Genomic DNA, 21,799 nt, shown 5'->3' with positions numbered 1-21,799 from the left:
CAAATGTAATAATTTAAAACTTTTGGTATAAGTCAAATATTAAATTTTGTTATAGGGGTCTCAGAAATCAGTGCATGGAATTAAAAAACATTATACAATTATAAAGAGTTATGATTGAATAATTCTTAATTATGCTGTTGTTTCTATTAAATTCTGTCAAATAACATGGATCAGATATATGAATTATAAAATGAATGTTTAATATAATATTCAGGATGGCTGAGTGGTAAAGGCAAATGAAATGTTATTTTAAGGACCACCATAGGGAATTACATTTTTCTACTGTTGTGTTTGCTTCTAAAATTCTATTCTGTGGTAAAAATCTAACAATGTAAGGCTTTTACTGTCATAAGTCAAAATTGATCAACCTGTGAACACGTCCCTTAAATATTGAAACCCTAAAGATGTGAGCATACCGGTATAATTGATATTATTATATTGATTACCATTACAACAGAACCAAACATAAAATGAGTCCACTCAATTTTATGCATCACTTATTTGAAGTAAACAATATGCGATATGTTAAGGCATTGATTAATCTTATTAGCACATTTTAGTTACTCATAGTAAGACATAGCCATAAAAATATTATATATAAGGTTTATATTGTGTTGTTATTTAAAAATATAAGTTTATACAAAAAGAAATAATAATGTTCAATCGTTCCAGTTTTTACTGTTGGAATGAAATTCCAGCATGTACATGAAAATTGTCTCTATTGTATATTTTGGGTTTTAATTTCTATTGTTCGAATAAATATTTACAGATTTTGTCATTTAAAAAAGTACATGGTATTCTTAATCTCCAACAAGCTGTAGCGCTCTATGTCCACATAGAGAAGAGACACAGAAACTCCCTTGATTGATTCCATATCAACATTTCTTTAAATAAAAAATTGAACATAAAAAGTACCAGCGCAACAATGTAATGCATCCTTAATTAATTTTGGAATGAAACAAAACTGTCAGTCATGATTGAAACCCTTATGGCTGTTAATCATCAGGGTGCACCATACTTGAGCATGTACCAGTTTATACTATATTAATTTAGATATGTTATGAAATCTTTATCTTTAATGGATACCCTACACATGCAAATTCTAAATTAAAACTTCCTATTAAAAGTATCAAAACATTCAAACTATAAATATTGTTTTTATTTGTAATTTTGTATTGTTCAGATGCCTATTTATTAACAAAATTGAAGTTACAAAGTACGGTATTGTAAATGGGTATGAAATCAAATAATAATTACAGTCACTACCGGCATATACAAAACATAAGTTATAACATGCAGTTGACTAATCTGTTGCCCAAGTCAGTCAATATAACTTCTTTCACCCAGGATACATCTGCGCAGGTAGTTAATAAATCGCCTTTATACACTTCATGAAATACCGATATCTGTTCTATACTGAAACACAAAAAACGTTAATAACTATCACACTTCCATAATTAAAACACTGTTATTAAAAAAACAAGATTGAATGTTGCTAACTTGATGAATAAATGATTTTATAAAGAAAATAAAAAGATAAAATTTCACTTTTATTGCAGAATTTAAGTATAATTTCCTGACATAAGACATCATATAAAAATCTAACTTTTTACAAAATATTTTATAAATCAGAAAATATGTCTTACCAAAGCATAATTGAATTATTATTGAATTTAATATAGTAGATTCCAATTTGCAACATACACACACAAGTGAGTAACGTTGATTGGTAAATGTCGGCTAGGTACTACTTAAATGTACCAGGGGTTACCCTTCAGTATAATTAAATGTACCCCGGGTACAAAACATAAACTGAAACGTACCCGCAAAAACTAACAATAAATCGGTCGTTTTCGGCAATTTTTATGTCCCCCACCACTATAGTGGGGGACATATTATTTTTCCCCTGTCTGATGGTTGGTTGGTTTGTGTGTTTGTTTGCTCCAACTTTAACATTTTGCCATAACTTGTGCAATATTGAAGTTAGCAACTTCATATTTAGCATGCATGTGTATCTCACGGAGCTGCACATTTTGAGTGATGAAAGGTCAAGGTCATCCTTCAAGGTCAAAGGTCAAATATATAGCTTCAAAGCGGCGCAGAAGGGGACATAGTGTTTCTGACAAACGCAAATCTTGGTTTTTTGTACATTTCTTCATATTTATGTCAATATTCTGTAAAATTGACTCTATAGTATCGAAACTCGTACTAAAAAAGCATGTTTAGGTAAGTTTTGTTCAAAGAGAATATTGTTTTGTTTTCTTTTGCACGCTTTACGATATCGGATTTTGGGAATAAAACTCGGGTACAGTCTAAATTGGCCGGGTACATGTTAGCATCTTTTTGTACCCGGGGTACATTTAAGTATACTTAAAAGTACACAGGTACATCTAAGTTGTACACAAGCCGACAATGGCCAATGGGGCGTAAGTAAAAGCCTATCTAAAGAAGGTTTTGTTTATTTATTTTTCTTAGTTATCTTAACAGAAGTGACTGTAAAATAATAAACACAAATAATATTTATATAATATTTATATATATATCATTATTAACAATATAAATATATAAATATTTATATAAAGCCTGTGGGATTCATTTTGTTGTTTACCGATAAATCGATAAGCCTGAAAAAAACGTGTTTATATTGCAGCTGGCAATTTTCTGGCGTTGAATGTTGTTCATGCTAGTTAGTCAGTATAACTTCCGCTTTGTATCTTTCGGTATCTAAAGCAATTCATAGGTGTACGAAATTTATACGCAACAACCATAAAATCTACGTTCGCACTTAGTGTAGTCTGGCTCCTCACATCAACAGACGTCACCGAAAGTGAAGTAACCGGAAGTGAGTCGACACGCTGCCGGTCTGTTGGCCACGGCCCACTGCCGCGACTCCCCGGGATCCTCCTCCGAGGACTCCACCACCGCCGTCGCAACCGCCGCCTCCGTTACCGCCACTTCCGTCGTTGCCTATAGCTTACACATAGATAGTTTTATGTAGAGTTCAGAACTATATAGTTCTTACCTTATTTAGAAGATGAACCGTTTAAAACAAGATTGAAGCATAACCTACATAGACAACCGAGGGATTAACCTATTAACAATTGCAATATTAAATCTAATACACTGTGAACTTACACCGAAGCAAAAGTGATGTAAGCCCTAACCGCGCATGCGCATTAAAAAACATGTTCTACACAAGAAAATGAACACAGTGTTTGGACATATACTTCGTTTGCTTTTCTTTTTATTCAAACGACTGACGTCTTTTAGTGTCAATAATATAATAACGCCATAAAGAGTTATTTTGCGAGCTTTTTTTGCAGCTTTTATAAACAAGCAATATACCTGCTTTATACGTGGGTACTTAACAACCACGTGCAAAAAGATGAGCTAAAGCGTCCAATCGTCACTGATGAATAATTTTATCGTGAGCTTGCTCATTAGGTAGTCAAATGATCAAATGTAAAATTAAAGACCAACATCTTAAATAATAACTGAGAAATTCAAGTTTTAAAGTGTTGCGTTAGAAAATTCTTTAAGTGTATGTTTCATGCGGGTGACCACATTCCTTGCAGCGGGTTCCTGCGCTTCGGTAATAAGTAAAAACACGTGGAGAATCAATCCAGACGGGAAAGGATCATCAATGTGTAACCCTTTTTTTATAATGTTTATGCAAACTAATTCAATTTAAATATGATTTAAATACGTCGTTTACAGTGAAAAAATAAACCATCTAGAAAATAACAATTTATAAACCCCATACATTAAAAATCATATCTGAATCGATCACCATCACGTCTTAATTAAATTGCAATAAAACAAGATAATATATTCTCTTTTCAACTTTTAATTGTGGACTATATTTGTGTGGTTATTGTTAATTAACACGCGTGTATTATTTGATTAAATCCGACCGAAATATCAGTTTCAAGTACAGCGGTATGCTTTTCTATCGGTAAAAAATAATTCTATGCCTTAGTCGTTACATACGGAATATTACGCTAGTCAATTGTTCCAAGAGTTTGTATCACTCGAGTGGTTTGTGTGATGACGTATCACACGAGAGGCGGAGCCTCGAGTGTGATGCGAAATAGCACAAGCCACGAGAGTGATACAAACTCTTGGAACAATTGACTAGCGTAATATTCCTTTTTATTATATACAACAACTAACGAAAACAGTTAACAAATGTATTTTTTACTTTAACAAAAATGACAAAACAATGACTAAAACGGTACGCCATAGTTTATTTAAGACGCGTATGAATACAGTTTATGTAAATTAACGTGTAAACATTCGAACCGGGAAAACACAGGTTTCCGAAACGCTTACCTTAATGCCATCGTTAATCCAATTTGTATAACAATTAAGTTGGCAACTTTAATCCGATGTTTATAACAAAAACGTTTAAACGATATGCACTTCCACTTCTATCTTCCATGTCTTTATCGAAACTTAGTTTAAACCACATTATTTTATTGTATTACTATCGAAATATACATTTATGCATGATAAACACACACTCCAAAATACGTTTTTAACACATAGTTTACTGTTAAAAAACACCACGTCCGACATGTCCTTAAATTCCAGAGAGTTTAGATAAAACTATTGTGTTTCGTCACAGAAATGACGTCACACGATGTACTACGTAATATATTTCGTATTATTAATCCTCACTTTGATTCTCAATGCTAAACTCCCATAGGCCATCGTGACATAGAAATACTGTCAGACCCAGCGGGGGAAAAATTACTGTCCAAAATATACTGTCGCCCGCTACCTTAGCAATCACGTGCTACCAGCGTGAAAAAAATTACTGTCCAAAAAATACTGTCGCCCGCTACCTTAGCCATCACGTGCGGAATGGTAAAAAAGTATACTGTCCCATTCGCGCAAGCGCAGTACGCAGTTTTGCAATTCCGTTGTATTTGGATAATTAAAATATCGATTGCAGCCGAAACTGTGCTGTAGAATAGATTAATGCCATTTATGATTATTTAAGTTTGACAGGAGTCATAAAAAATCTATTTAGTATAAACGACACGGTTACCTCAATGGCAACTTTAATCCAATGATAATAACAATACAGTTACAACGATATACACTTCCAGTGTCTGTTCTTAAGGTGTTATGCATGACAAAAACACAATCCGAAATACGTTTTGGATTCGTTCGATGCTATAAACAAATATTTTACTGTTAAAAACCCACCACGTCCATAAAGTTGTCCCAAAATGTTTCGTCACCGAAATGACGTCTCACGAGTACGTCATAAATTGCGCGATCAAGTGATGAAAAAAAATACGGAAAGCTGGTGCGGTAATATATTTTTTAAGGAAATAATTGACGACTAAGAAAATTGATGGAACAAATCGATTACTAGGTCGGTGCCGAATAAAGCGAAGTTCAGATTTCTCGTCCCGAAAATCTGAACCACTCAACATATTAATGGTTGTTCATTGCTGAAATTAAATAAAAAAAATTGAATATTGAAATCGTTCATGGTTCATATACATTTTTCATGTTTGAATAGTTGGTTCGGTATAATAAAATAAATATTACATGTCTGACAGGGTGACAGTAAATTTGTCAACTTTCGGAAAAGTACTGTCAACCTTGGCTTCGCCTCGGTTGACAGTATTTCCTCAACTTGACAAATTTACTGTGACCCTGTCAGACATGTAATATTTATATAATATTACACCTCAGAGATATTGGCCCTTCTATATCTATATGACCGGTTTCAGTCTGTAAAATGCGATAGAGAAACCTAAGAGTATATGGACCGGTCGGGGTTACACACCACTAAATTTGCACTTTGTGGAAGCATTTTATTGTACAGCATTGGCTTTATTTCAGCTTTAACAAGAGTAATTTTTTTAGGAATAAACGACACGCTTACCTCAATGCCAACGTTAATCCATGTTTATAACAATAAAGTCGAAACGATATTCACTTCCATTTTCTATTCTTCCATCCCTTTATCGAAACTTATTTTATCCTACCGCAACCCAAATTCGACGACACCTAAATTCGACGAGGTTCTATTTGTATTGATTAAATGGATGATTATTGTCTTGGAATCATTTCAAAGTAATACAGCCGAGTTTAAAATTATTATTTTGTGCTATTAAACATTTCATTATTTCTTTCATTATTTGCTAAATATTGCTTCATGTTACATCGTCGAATTTGGGTCACACTGGGATAAATCACACAAATTTAGTGTATTCCTATCTAAGTTTACATTATGTATGATAAACACACAATCCGAAATACGTTTTGCACTTGTTCGATGCCTAAAACAAATAACAAACTGTTAAAAAAACACCACGTCCGACATTTCCTAAACATCCAGAGAATTAAGCTCAAACTGGAATGTTTCGACAGATAAGCTACGTCACACGATACAGTACGTCATCGTTTGCGCATTCGGTTGATTGTAAAATAAAAGTACGAAAAGCCGTTACAACACTGGTACAGGGGACACTCTTCGGTGTAATATAAGTAATAGTAAACTCCACTTCGGTCCCAATGGCATTATAGTGACCAGCCAGGCAGCCAAAAACTGTATATGGACCTCAGCCTACGGCTTCGGTCCATATACGGTTTGTGGCTGCCTGGCTGGTAAATATTATGCCATATGGACCTCAGTGGGGTTTACTATTTCTTAAATATAAAATATTTATATTTTCGGTGCGTGTAATGTGACGTCATTAAATTGGTCAAAGTAGTCCGGCTAGTATGGTAATACGGAATTGGAAACAGCGAGAAACGGTTTTTTTTTATTTCAACGATTGATACAACCTGTATTTTGTTAAAAGCATTAAACAGGTATATAATAAAAGTCGATTCTTATCGGTTTTATGTTTGTGTGTAGTATTTTTGCCGTGTATTGTATAAATGAAAATAGAACACTTGCCTTACATAACAGACTGATACTGATTTTAAGGTTTCACTTTCCTACATTTGAAATTGCGTCTTTCTGCTTTATGCTTGTAATCAATTGAGCATCGTTCTGGGAAAACTGGGCTTGATGTATGTGCGTAAAGAATCTCCCGCCTGTGCAGAAAAACTCCATACAAGCGGAAAGTGTCGTCCCTGTTAAGCCTGTGCGGACTGCCCAGGTTATTATGGGACGACGCACATGTATTTAGCCCAGTTTTCCTAGTAGGTGGCTCAGTTCAAATTTCGGCGTGGATGATGCATCGTACCCCGTATAACAGTATTCAAGAATGACAAGATATATTACTTTGCTATTTTTTATCTTCTTGTATATCAGACGGAAGAACTAACGGACGATTCGATTGTAATAAGCCTTCTTTCTGGGACAGAAAATTTATTAACAAGTCATGTATTCGCTTCAAATAATGGCATTCTATCGATGCAAAAACTACTCAAACACTGTACAGTACTTATATCGTGCGACAAAAGACGATAATCCGGTTTTCTTGAACGAAATATAGTAAATACATGGTTTATTTACAACAAATAAAACTAAATAGTACCAAGTATACACAAAGTGTAGAATCATGTACACATATGTTCTTTCAAGTTCTATGTTTTCACGTGCAATATAGCTACATACTCTTATATTTTTTTAAAATATCCTTTGTATCTATGTGATTTTAAAAATAAAAAGTATGACATTCAAAATTTAAATAAATGTTACGTTTTTACTTGGAGTTCTCTTATCTGTCTCATACATTTTGACACAAATTTTCAAATACGTGACGCACTTAAGCGATTGAAGAACACATCATCAATTCTACTTACTTTAACTAGACCTTCCGGACGTTTATGGATCATGAGCATGTTCACAAACGGTGACGGATGGCGCTGCGGCGGAGAGGGCGGCAGAGAGGAATTTTGGGTGATGGCGTTCGCGGGTTTTTAGGAGTCGGCGGAGGGGTACTTTGGGCGGAATGGGTTGGAGTTGAGAACGCAAGAACGGGATTGTGTTCGGATCCGGAGACGGACGGGCGGAGGGGTGGTTTCGGAGGAAAAAGGGGAGAAAAGGTCGAGTGGGGCTCTTTTGTTCGAAAGGGAAAGATGGACAAAGTGGTTATTATCCTATAGAAATATGAGCAACACTATATATCAGACGATTTTAAACAATATATTGTTTTACAGTTGTTACTGTCTATATGATAATTTTAATTGCAATTTAAGAAAATTCTTTTTTTTCACGCAAGATATGAAATTACGCACGTTCAAAATAAACAAATCTATGTTAATAATGATCGCCGTAAATGTTTTACTCTTTGTTAACGCAAACAAATGTTTCGGTTTAAATTTAATGCAGTTGAATCATAATATACATAAACTATTGCATTTAGTACAGCAATTGTAAATTGATTATATAATATATATTTACATATATTAAACTATATATATTTTAAAAAAAGTCGTTGTTCTTTGTGAGTTGAATGTAACATTATTAACAACACGGTTCACCGAATCTTAGGAATGTGGTTGGAAATGAAATTTTTATAGTATCTTTAAATGTTCGTTTTCTTAATATGAATATGAATCTGAGTATACACAGATACACTAACGTAAAAATCAAATAATGTTTGTCTCTTTCCATTTTCGAACGTTACTCAACTTATTATAATAAATGCTTTAACTTTGTGAGTAGACTGAACTCCAATTTTCCAACACTCATTTCCGTGACGCACATTCACTGTGCAGATTTCTGAGAAATATGTGTTGTTGTTTTTTATCTCAAACGTAGTATTTTGCGTTAATTGACACAGGCATTACATTATTCCCTACTGACCATATGATATCCGTTGTTAATTTGAATAGTATCTATTATTTTCGCTGTTAATCGCAATTTCTCGTCTGCTTGCCGCCATCTTGGACGTGTGTAAAAACAGGCGTGCTCAATCCCGATACATCGACTATCGTCGGTATTCTCCGCAATAGAGAGAGAGATGTGTATACTGGATAGCAACGTAAAATCGTATATATTCGGCTAAATTTGCGAACCAATACGTAAGTCAGTTGTCGTTCGGTGACGACACGACAAGCTCGATCAGCACTCGTTCCCCGGGAGGCTTGAATTTAAACGTTTCTTTAATTACTACGCAAGCGCCAAACTGATTATGATTGATAAAATAAATTACACGCAAAGACCGAAAATATGCGAAAGTACGATTAAAAACTGAAATGTGACCATTTTGATCGATGGATCCGTAGTTTTTCAGTACAAATCCGTAGTGCGTAGTTTAGCCTAATAATCCTTAGTAACTACGGCGAATCCGTAGAAGTAAACAGGTCTGAACTGTGAGTCACTTAAACCCGGCAAGTTCCCGTATACGCAAGCCCCCTTGATAAAAGGTATGTTTTTGTTCTGTGTTTTCTTTTGAATCTTTGTGTATGGCAATTGCTCACTTGCCTCAAATAAAGGACCTGTAAGTCCTTAAAAGAATAATCTAGTGCTACATTTATCTGTATTTCACGTTGTTTATATTTACTATGAGTACGCCTAAAATCGATATCAGCTTGTTAACCATGATTCTCATTTTTGAAAAACAAGAGGGCCATGGTGGCTCTGTATCGCTCCACTGTTTTGTATGCGATAAAAGCGTGCAATGTGCATGGGTTAAAATGTACTCCAGCATGTGACTTTCTCTTTCTATCCCTCGTCCCACTGGGCGCTTAAAGTTGGAAGGGTGAGCAATTGTATATATGGAAAACGTTACTAAGGTGTTAACTAAACAGACTAAAAGCCCGGAAATAGTCGCACAGGTCCTTTGCTTATAACGTAGGTACATTTATCTCTCCAAAAGATATTGTCGTTCTTTCTATTTCACATATTTTTAGATGCTGAAGATCAAATCTACGCATGTTCTACAAGATTAATGAAAGTTCCTTCATTCAATCATGAATCTTTTCCCAAACTTCCAAAGTGTTTGTAGGTTGTAAAGTTTCTGTTACTTATATAGTTCATGACATATGCAAAATACCTAATGACGTAGATCACCTGAACTTTACTTCATTCTTGAGGCATTAGTGAGTGTAGCAGGATTGTTAACGTAGTGAAGAAATTGTTTATTGTACAAAGAAGATATTTGCCTGAGGAAACATAAAGTTACGAGTTTTTCAGGTTCATGAGGTGCCGAAAGGCAGAAGGAATGATAACTTTGAAGAGGTTGTTTGTTAAACAAAGTAAATGTTTATGAGACAAAAAATTGAATTATAATTCATCAAGATGTTGCGATCATGGCAACACTACTTGCATATGGCGTGAGGTTTTAAGAGGTATTATGACAAACAATTAGCTTGACCTAACTTTCCTTTACTTTTTCCATCTGACGTTGGTTACCTGTCATGTTTGTTTTTGAAAAATACTAGGATTTCCATATATTGAGATAAGGTATCTTACCCATTCTCTGATAGGTTGCTAGTAATAGACTTAGCGGCAGTCATGTTATAAACAAGGGTATTGTTCACAGCATCAATAGAATATACTTTTAATAGATACATCTTTTTTAAGTTGGATTCTCCTTACTTTTTTGCTACTGAATATTAAAATCATTTAACTTTAATGTAACAATTTGTTCTTAAGTTTATCTTGAACAAATATTTTTTGCAATCTATTTATAAATCATAAAATGATGTCATTGAAAAAAAAATTCGATAAATATAATAAAACAAGAATTTTTTGAATGTTAACATAAAAGAATAATACTAACCATTTGGAGAAAACAAACAAAACAATACACATTTTTTATACAAGAGCACCGCCTTGCGGGTGCAGACCGCTCATCTATTTTTCTTTTTAAAGGTGAAGGGATCTGTCTCAATTTCAATCACAAAGGAGGGAGGGGTGGAGTGGAGAGGGTGTATTGTGTGGGTGTGGTCATTTATTACATTATCTTCCAAAAATGCAAAAAAAACAAGAAAAAAAAACAACATGTTTATAAAAAAAATGGGGGGGACGGGGTATAGTGTGAGGGTGTGGTGGTCATTTATTAGATGATCTTTAAAAAAAACTTTTTTGGGGGGGGGATTCGGGGGGGCATGGGGGATGGTTTGGGTGGAGTCTATTGTGGAATGTCAGGTAAGTGTTGTTTTGTCAAAGTATCAATCAAATCTAATCATAAATAAAGAAGTTATGGCAATTTTAGCAAAATTTAATAATTTGACCTTGAAAGTCAAGGTCATTCAAAGGTCAAGGTCAAATTCAACTTGCCAGGTATAGTACCCTCATGATAGCATAAAAGTATTTGTTTGAAAGCAAGAGCCTTGATACTTTAGAAGTAAAGTGGATATAAACACAAAATTTAACCATATATTCAAAGTTACTTAGTCGAAAAAGGGCCATAAGTCCGTAAAAATGACAACCAGAGTTATGCAACTTGTCCTTTACTGTCCCCTTATGATAGTTTGCGAGTGTTACAAGTATGAAAGCAATATCTATGATACTTTAGGGGTAAAGTTGACCAAAACACAAAACTTAACCAAATTTTCAATTTTCTCAGTATAAAGGGCCCATAATTCCGTCCAAATGCCAGTCAGAGTTTCATTACTTTGCCTGCACAGTCACCTTATGATAGTAAGTAAGTGTAGCAAGTATGAAAGCAATAGATTTGATACTTTAGGAATAAAGTGGATCTAAACACAAACCTTAACCAAATTTTCAATTTTCTAAGTATAAAAAGGGCACATAATTCTGTCAAAATGCCATTCAGAGTTACATAACTTTGCCTGCACAGTCCCCTTATGATAGTTAGTAAGTGTTGCAAGTATGAAAGCAAAAGCTTTGGTACTTAAGGAATAAAATGGACCTAAACACAAAACTTAACCAAAATTTTCAATTTTCTAAGTATAACAAGAGGGCCTGAAGGGCCCAAGGTATTCCCCGCAACATATGCTTTGTTTGAGGATGGGTGCAAATTGGACGGATGAACATAATGATAGATGGACGGACGGAGGACAATAACACAAAACTAAGGCAAATGAAGGTTCTTAAGCCTTCACAATTTATCATAATGATAGATGGACGGACGGAGGACAATAACACAAAACTAAGGCAAAGGAAGGTTCTTAAGCCTTCACAATTTATTTAGGTGAATTAATAAGTCGTGCGTTTTCCACAAAAACATTCAATGTTTATATACACTCAATTTTCAGAGTGTTGCAGAGTGAACACAACATCTGTTATGTTAAAAAAGATATGGCTCCGGACACAAAAGTGCCTATAGTAAAAAGCATTTTTTCAAGATACAAAGGGCCATAACTCTGTTTTTAACAGATGGTATAAAATGCCATTTGGCATGCATCATCCTCTTATGCATATATATACTCATACCAAGTTTCAATGAAATCCGCCAAAGCACTTTCAAGATATGGCTCCGGACACAAAAGTGCCTATAGTAAAAAGCATTTTGTCAAGATACAAAGGGCCATAACTCTGTTTTTAACAGATGGTGTACAATGCCATTTGGTGTGCATCATCCTCTTATGCATATATATACTCATACGAAGTTTCAATGAAATCCGCCAAAGCACTTCCAAGATATGGCTCCGGACACAAAAGTGCCGGACGGACGGACGGACAACGCCAAAACAATATCCCTCCGCCTCTGGTGGGGGATAACAAGAGCACTGCCTTGCGGGTGCAGACTGCTCATCTATTTTTCTTTTTAAAGGTGTAGGGACCTATCTCAATTTCAATCACAAAGGAGAGAGGGGTGGAGTGGAGAGGGGTGTATAGTGTGGGGGTGTGGTCATTTATTACATTATCTTCCAAAAATGCAAAAAAAATGCAAACAAAATATTTATTTTTTTTGGGAGGGGGGGGGGGGATTCTTGGGTGGGATGGCTGGATGGTATTTCAAAAATAAAATAATACAAATAAATATTTGTGTTTTTAACCATGTTTGAAAAAAACAAGAGATGTGTTTGTCAGAAACACAATGCCCCCTATTGCGCTGCTTTGAATTTTTTTATTGATTGCTGTTTTTTTACCTTTGACCTTGAAGGATGACCTTGACCTTGAACTTTCAGCACTCAAAATGTGCAGCTTTATGAGAAGGCCGCTTTAAAATATTATTTTTTGACCTTTAACCTTAAAGGATGACCTTAAAGGATGACCTTGACCTTGAACTTCCACCACTCAAAATGTGCAGCTTCATGATAACGCCGCTTTGAATTTTTATTTTTTTTACCTTTGACCTTGAAGGATGAACTTGACCTTGAAGAATGACCTTGTCCTTGAACTTCCACCACTCAAAATGTGCAGCTTCATGAGAACGTCGCTTTGATTATTATTTTTTGACCTTTGACCTTGAATGATGACCTTGACCTTGAAGGATGACCTTGACCTTGAACTTCCACTACTCAAAATGTGCAGCTTCATGAAAACGCCGCTTTGAAATTTTTATACATATACTTTTTACCTTGAAGGATGACCTTGACCTTGAACTTCCACCACTCAAAATGTGCAGCTTCATGATAACGCCGCTTTGAGTTTTTTTATATTTTGTTTGACCTTTGACCTTGAAGGATGACCTTGACCTTGAAGAATGACCTTGACCTTGAACCTACACCACTCAAAATGTGCAGCTTCATGATAACGCCGCTTTGATTTATTTTTTTACCTTTGACCTTGAAGGATGACCTTGACCTTGAAGAATGACCTTGACCTTGAACTTCAAGCACTCAAAATGTGCAGCTTCAAAATAATGCCGCTTTGAAATTTTTTATTTGTTTTTTTACCTTGACCTTGAAGGATGACCTTGACCTTGAAGGATGACCTTGAACTTCCACCACTCAAAATGTGCAGCTTCATAAGAACGCCGCTTTGATTTATTTATTTTTTGACCATGAAGGATGACATTGAAGGATGACCTTGACCTTGAACTTCAACCACTCAAAATGTGCAGCTTTATGAGATACACATGCATGGCAAATATCAAGTTGCTTTCTTCAATATTAAAAAAGTTATGGCCAATGCTAAAGTTTTCGGACAGACAGACGCCATATATTTGACATTTGACCTTGAAGGATGACCTTCACCTTCACCTTTCACCACTCAAAATGTTCAGCTCCATGAGATACACATGCATGCCAAATATCAAGTTGCTATCTTCAATATTGAAAAAGTTATGGCCAATGTTAAAGTTTTCGGACGGACAGACACCATAAATTTGACATTTGACCTTGAAGGATGACCTTGACCTTTCACCACTCAAAATGTGCAGCTCCATGAGATACACATGCATGCCAAATATCAAGTTGCTATCTTAAAAAGTGAAAAAGTTAAGGCCAATGTTAAAGTTTTTTTCGGACGGACAGACAGACTGACTGACACTTACGGACAGTTCAACTGCTATATGCCCCCCTACCGGGGGGCATTAAAATTATTTTTTGGGGTGGGGATGGGGGGTATAGTGTGAGGGTGTGGTGGTCAATTAATAGATGATCTTTAATTAAAAAATAATAATGGGGGGGATTGAGGGGGATTCGGGGCGGGGGGTTATGTCAGGTAAGAGTTGTTTTGTCAAAGTATCAATCGAATCTAATCATAAATAAAGAAGTTATGGCAATTTTAGCAAAATTTATTAATTTGACCTTGAGAGTCAAGGTCATTCAAAGGTCAAGGTAAAATTTAACTTGCCAGGTACAGTACCCTCATGATAGCATGAAAGTATTTAAAGTTTAAAAGCACCAGCCTTGATACTTCAGAAGTAAAGTGGATCTAAACACAAAATGTCACCATATATTCAAAGTTACTAAGTCAAAAAAGGGCCATAATTCCGTAAAAATGACAACCAGAGTTATGCAACTTGTCCTTTACTGTCCCCTTATGATAGTTTGTGGGTGTTCCAAGTATGAAAGCAATGGCTTTGATACTTTAGGAAAAAAGTGGACCTAAACACAAAATGTAACCAAATTTTCAATTTTCTAAGTATAAAAGGGCACATAATTCTGTCAAAATGCAAGTCAGAGTTACATAACTTTGCCTGCACAGTCCCCTTATGATAGTTAGTAAGGGTTGCAAGTATGAAAGCAATGGCTTTGATACTTTAGGAAAAAAGTGGACCTAAACACAAAACTTAACCAAATTTTCAATTTTCTAAGTATAAAAAGGGCACATAATTCCGTCAAAATGCCAGTCAGAGTTACATAACTTTGCCTGCACAGTCCCCTTACGATAGTAAGTGTTGCAAGTATGAAAGCATTCAAAATGCCAGTCAGAGTTACATAACTTTGCCTGCACAGTTCCCTTATGATAGTTAGTAAGTGTTGCAAGTATAAAAGCAATAGTTTTGATACTTAAGGAATAAAATGGACCTAAACACAAAACTTAACCAAAATTTTCAATTTTCTAAGTATAAAAAGGGCACATAATTCTGTCAAAATGCAAGCCAGAATTATCTTACTTTCCATGCCTAGTCCCCTAATGATAGTTAGTAAGTGTACCAAGTTTGAATGCAATAGCATTGATACTTTATGAGAAAAGTGTACCTAAACGCAAAACTTAACCGGACGCCGACACCAACGCCAAGGGGATGACAATAGCTCATATTTTTTTTTCAAAAAATAGATGAGCTAAAAATGGCAAATAATTCTGTCAAAATGCACGCCAGAGTTATCTTACTTTGCCAGCCCAGTCCCCTCATGATAGTAAGTAAGTGTACCGAGGTTGAATGCAATAGCATTGATACTTTATGAGAAAAGTGGACATAAACGCAAAACTTAACCGGACGCCGTGATGACAATAGCTCTTTTTTTTTTTCAAAAAATAGGTAAGCTAAAAATGTTATATACAAACAAGGTTAATGGACTAAATATAAACAAACACACTTGAGTGTTCTTCTTGTGTCATTGATGTATTAAAATGAGTTAAATTAATATAATTAACTTGTTTACCTTTCAATATCTTGCATTTCACATCTTTAGTTCAATGCTATTTCAATTAACTGAACAGCATGACAAATATAACAAGAAACCGTTCGAGACGGGTGATGCTCCCCAAAGTTTTTTTTTGTCACAATATTGCAATATATATTTAGATAAAAGGAAACGTCTTGAGGGGCATAACTTTGGACAAAATAATACGATGAATGGTTTAGCAACTTAAACATTTCAAAGGGCCATAACTCTCTAAAAAAATCATCTAACCAGAACCCACAAATAACATGTGCATCTCTTCAAGGTAGTTAAGCTTCCCATAAAGCTTCATAGAATTCCAGTCAGTAGTTGCGGAGAAATAGCCCGGACAAAAATTGCACTATATGTACAGTAACTGTACTACAGTTTATAGAAAATTTCAAAGGGTCATAACTCTGTGAAAAATCATCCGACCATAACCTGCTGATAATATGCATATCTCCTGTTGGTAGTGAAGCTTCCCATAAAGTTTCATTGAATTCCCGTAATTAGTTGCTGAGAAATAGCTCGGACGAGAATTGCACTAATTGAATGGAAAATTTCAACGGGCCATAACTCTGTGAAAAATCATCCAATGAGAACCGGCTGATAATATGCACATCTCCTCTTGGTAGTGAAGCTTCCCATAAAGTTTCATTGAATTCTGGTCATTAGTTGCTGAGAAATAGCCCGGACAAGAATTGCACTATATGTACAGTTAATGGAAAATTTCAAAGGGCCATAACTCTGTACAAAATCATCCGACCAGAACCAGCTGAGAATATGCACATCTCTTTTTGGTAGTGAAGCTTCCCATAAAGTTTCATTGAATTCCGGTCATTAGTTGCTGAGAAATAGCCAGGACAAGAATTGCACTATATGTACAGTTAATGGAAAATTTCAAAGGGCCATAACTCTGTGAAAAATTATCCGACCAGAACCGGGTGATAATATGCACATGTTCTCTTGGTAGTGAAGCTTCCCATAAAGTTTCATTGAATTCCGGTCATAAGTTGCTGAGAAATAGCGCGAACAAGAATTGCACTATATGTAACGTTAATTGAAAATTTCAAAGGGCCATAACTCTGTGAAAAATCATCCGACCAGAATCCGCTGAAAATATGCACATCTCCTCTTGGTAGTGAAGCTCCCAATAAAGTTTCATTGAATTCCGGTCATTAGTTGCTAAGAAATAGCCTGGACAAAAATTGTGCAAGGACGGACAGATGTACGGACAGACGAAGCGGCGACTATATGCTCCCCCAAAAATAAATTTTTGGGGAGCATAATAAAGCAGAAAACGTGCACTCTACATAATTAAGCAGAATATGCATATGAATCTGATTATACACAGATCCACTATCATATAAATCAAATCATGTTTGTCTATTTCCATGTTCGAAAAGATCCTCTTCTAAATTGTTTTAATTCGTGAGTAGACTTAAATCTCCAATTTGCAAACAGAAACACTGGTTTCCGAGACACAAACTCACTTTGCACATTTCTAAACAAAATATGTGTTTCTTGTATCTATAATATAGTCTTTTTCGTTGACAAACACATTTCACTATTCCTATCAAACTATATGATGTCAGTCGTTAATTTGATTGCTATTTGTAATTTCAATAATCCTAATTTTCGCTTCACAAAGGCGCCATTTGCATAGGAAATACCATTTTAAGAAACTGATTTTTATTGGAAGATTGGTAAACGACAGCCAATTATATCGCTCGTTTTAAAAATGCTTTGGCAGAATCTACCAGTGTAAAATGCGGAGAGATTTCGCGGGCCGCGGATATATAAGCGTATGTTCATTTTTGTGACCCCCGGGGCAGGGTCCAATTTGACCCCAGGGCCATAATTTGAACAAACTAAGTAGAGAACTATTAGATGTCACTACATACCGAATTTGGTAGCCCTAGGCCCTACGGTTATGGACAAGAAGATTTTTAAAATTTGCACAAAATAGGCTTTATATAAGCATATGTTCAATTTTGTGACCCCCGGGGCAGGGTCAAATTTGACCCCAGGGGCATAATTTTAAGAAATTTGGTAGAGAACTATTAGATGTCTCTACATACCAAATTTGATAGCCCTAGGCCCAATGGTTATGGACGAGAAGATTTTGAAAGTTTTCATAAAATAGGCCTTATATAAGCAAATTTTCAATTTTGTGACCCCCGGGGCGGGGTCAAATTTGACCCCAGGGGCATAATTTAAACAAATTTGAAAGAGTTTCACCCCAGGAACATTTGTGAGAAGTTTTATCAGAATTGAACTTGTAGTTTAGGAGATGTTTAAAGAAAAAGTTAACGCACGCACAGACGCACGCACGCATGACGGACACTGGACCATGACATAAGCCCCGCTGGCCTCTGGCCAGTGTAGCTAAACATGTGTTTATTGAATAACATTTTAAACTTGCTTTATGGCCGTTAAAAGCAAGTTTAAAATGTTATTCAATAACCACATTTTTTTTTCAAAAATGAGAGCCCTTTGTCAATAATCTTTTTAAATATGTCCCCTAACACAATTCCATCCTCCAAACCTTTGAACAGAACAATTAAACAACAATTACAGAATGATCCTCTTCTAAATGTATATAATTTTTGGGGGAGATCAAAGGAACGTTCCCAGTGGGGTTCGAACCCATGACATCCAGTTCGCTAGGCGGACATCCATTACGCCACGGCGAATAACCTTTTATAAGTATACATTTATAAATGAGAAACAGGAACATGCAGAACAATAAATGTAATAGCATTAAAAAAAAAATCAATCCATTTTAGAATATGCGCTTACCATGATGATGGGCACCCAAATAATCAGATAGTACTGAGGTTCTGAAAACATGAGCATCATGAGTACTTCCAGGCCATGTGGCATTTATGCTGGTGAATACACCTGAAATATGATTACATAGAATATAATGTATGCAATTTAACTTTAGACATTCCGTTGCAGTAAATTATTCAAATAGTATGATACATCTTATTATTAAAATGTAGCAAGAAAATAATTCTTTGTAGCCTCTTTTACTGTATATTCATGCACTTAAGAGTGAAATTGACTTTTTCTACTGAATGAAAAGAATTTCACCACAAGTGAGACATTTAATTAGACATTTTATATCTTTCCAACAAAAGTATGGCAAAATAATTTACAACGCACACCCTAGCAACCACTAATTTGTCTGTATCTTTCCTATCAATCTGCTCAATCAACATTTTTATAGGAAAACATAAATCTTTTGAAGTAATTTTGATATAATCATTAAAAAATATATCTTATAGACTAATAAACACAAAAACACTGTTTAAAAGTGAATATTTTCAAAATTATTGTTTTTTCTCTAACAAAATCTAAAATTCACATGTTTTTAACCAAAATAGAACATCTATGTTGTATGTTTTTTAAATAAGCATTACTTACTTAAGTTTTTTCAGAAAAATGTCATAATTACCAAAATAAGGGGGTGGATGAATTTATAGGGTTGGATGAATAGAGAGGAAAGAAGGCTATTAGAATTCCCTGTCTTGTGCCTCTATAATACAAAGGATCAGACTATATTTTAATCATGAAACAGACTGTACCTATCTTTATTTTGAACTGAGTACATGTGAGTTTTGGGGCGCAAAATATGCATTACACTGTGGAAATTTGGACTTAAAGGACGTGTGTTAAAAGAAAAACTGAATAATAAAAAATCGTACCAGATCATAAGTAAGTGTTACGGAATCTTTGATCTGGTGTGTAAAACAGCAGGATGCATATAAATATAAATACATGGATTTATAAAATGAAGGGATAGAGCTACTCAAACTTGAAGGTAAGAACTAAAATTATGTTTTGAATTTTTGTGTACAAATTGATAAATACCTCGATGGTCGCACGTTGCCTGTACATTGACACTGTGATAGTGCTTTCTGTTCACATATTGCTCCTCGTGTTCATGGGGAGCAATGATGCGAACGTGCGTTCCGTCGATCGCCGCAATTACAGACGGAAATCCATCGATTTTGAAAAAATTCTGTTTAATAATTGATTTATGTCTGTCCGTCGTCGGGAATTTAATTGTTTGGTCTTTCAGGTCACACAGTTCGTCAGTTACTCTGGTCACTACCCTTGAAACCGTGGCAATGTCCACCCCAAAAGTATCCCCTATTAATTGCAAAAAATTTCCAGAAGCAAAAAATCTCAGTGTTATCAATATTTGCTGCCTCGGTGTCAAGGGTTGATTCCGTCCAGTTGGTCTCTCAAGTCCATGTCCGATCAGTCGTTCTATGCGGTCAATGCTGTCAGGTGTAAATCTAAATCGTCGTCGTATTTCTTCAGGGTCGTCAGTTTCCGTAAATCTGTCTATTCGTCGAAATTGTCTTGGTCGTCTAGCGTTCGGTATGTCAAAGTCAGCCATTTTGTTAGCGCGTTCGTCATTTGGATAAAGATAACCGACGTCAAATATCTTGGCTAAATCTTATCCAAAACTTAACCAGAACGTGAACCGATTTGGATAACTATTTTTTATACAATCGCTAACCAAAAAAGATATCCTAAAATTGAAGATAACCAAAAGTTATCCGCTGGATAAGATTTATCCATATTTATACAATTGGCTGCTGCTCAATATATTTTGGTTATTTGACCTTGAGTGTAACCTTGACCTCTGCCCAAGGGGGCAAGAACTCCTGCATGACACGCCTTCTTCACATGGCAGACATTGGTGGTAAATTATTAAAAAATTATGGATGCTGAAAATACCGTCCACATTAACTGTATTCTGAACAAATTGGGCATAGACCTTCAAGTATTAACTTCAAGCTATGAGACAGGTCATACGGCAACAAGTCATCAAAACATGGAAACAATGTGTTATATGTTATTTTAAATTACATGATAAAGTTGCAGTTTTAATAAGAGTTTTATGTTCAAATTGGACATTTGACCTCTAAGCTTGACGACGGACGACATTCACTCCACATGTTAAGAAAGTCATTGTATAATTATGATAGTAGAAGATTGATCTTTGAGCAAGGGAGACGAGCAAGGGAGACAATTGTTTCACATGATGCGCTTTCTCAACATGAAAATTTGTGGTATAAAAATTTGATCACGTGACGAATGATAATCAAAAAGTTATAGTCGTTTGAACGTTTACAATGACCTTTACCTTTGAGGTAAGGAAACGGGTGTTACATGTTACCCGAAGAAATACAGCATAATTAATAAAGTTTTGTGAACATGAAGCCCGACTTTATTCATGAAACTGTAATATCTATTAATTTAAATGCAAACACAATTTGTAAAAGGAGAAAATAAAACAGAGATGACTTTTTCAAAATGCTAGTTTTTAATTTCAGCCTTAAAGGCTCATCTACTTTGTGTATACATAAAATCATTACAAAATCAAAAAGTATTACAAAAATTCCGCAGCACAGAGATTACATTATTGTAAGCAATATTTTTCAGTGTTAATGTTTTCAGAGGGGGTAATCACATGACAAACAAGATGGCGACGTACATGCCGAGGCAGGTATTTTTCGTCGTTTTATACCCTTTGTACTTGTAAGTTGTATTATTTTTTATATTCCACTCACCTTCTAGCCATATTGGGAAGAAAGTTACTGGATTTTATTTCATAGTAATATTTGCTCTATATCTTGACTTAATTCGGTGAAAAATTTCTTAGCGGGATGACCTAATTAGGGCTCCACTAAGAAAATTTGCGGGTAGTAAAGTCGAAATATAAAGAGATGAATTTAAATACGAAATACAGGGTACTCACCTTTTTAATGATATGGCTGGAAATTGAGCGTCATTTAAAAAATAAACAGAAGTAAAAAAGGGTATAAAACGGCCACAAATAACTGTCTTGGCATGGACGTCGCCATGTTAACTATCAGTTGATTAC

At 35.1% G+C, this 21,799-nt stretch overlaps 1 protein-coding gene across 1 annotated transcript; it reads right to left on the bottom strand.

Moving 5' to 3' along the window:
• Nucleotides 1-1,141: 1,141 nt before the first annotated feature.
• Nucleotides 1,142-20,699, bottom strand: LOC127856344 (putative nuclease HARBI1). Its single transcript, XM_052392487.1, has 4 exons — nucleotides 19,771-20,699; nucleotides 18,694-18,795; nucleotides 2,786-2,973; nucleotides 1,142-1,416 (listed from the first exon to the last, which is right to left on the bottom strand). The coding sequence occupies exons 1-3, from the start codon at nucleotides 20,303-20,305 to the stop codon at nucleotides 2,819-2,821; spliced, it is 792 nt and encodes a 263-aa protein (XP_052248447.1). The 5' UTR covers nucleotides 20,306-20,699; the 3' UTR covers nucleotides 1,142-1,416; nucleotides 2,786-2,818.
• Between the last annotated feature and the right edge of the window lie 1,100 nt (nucleotides 20,700-21,799).

This window comes from Dreissena polymorpha, chromosome 13 (genome assembly GCF_020536995.1).
Source record: "Dreissena polymorpha isolate Duluth1 chromosome 13, UMN_Dpol_1.0, whole genome shotgun sequence".
NCBI classification, from domain to species: Eukaryota; Metazoa; Mollusca; class Bivalvia; order Myida; family Dreissenidae; genus Dreissena; species Dreissena polymorpha.
Note: the sequence above shows the minus strand (reverse complement) of the source record. Positions and strands in the feature narration are given on the sequence as shown.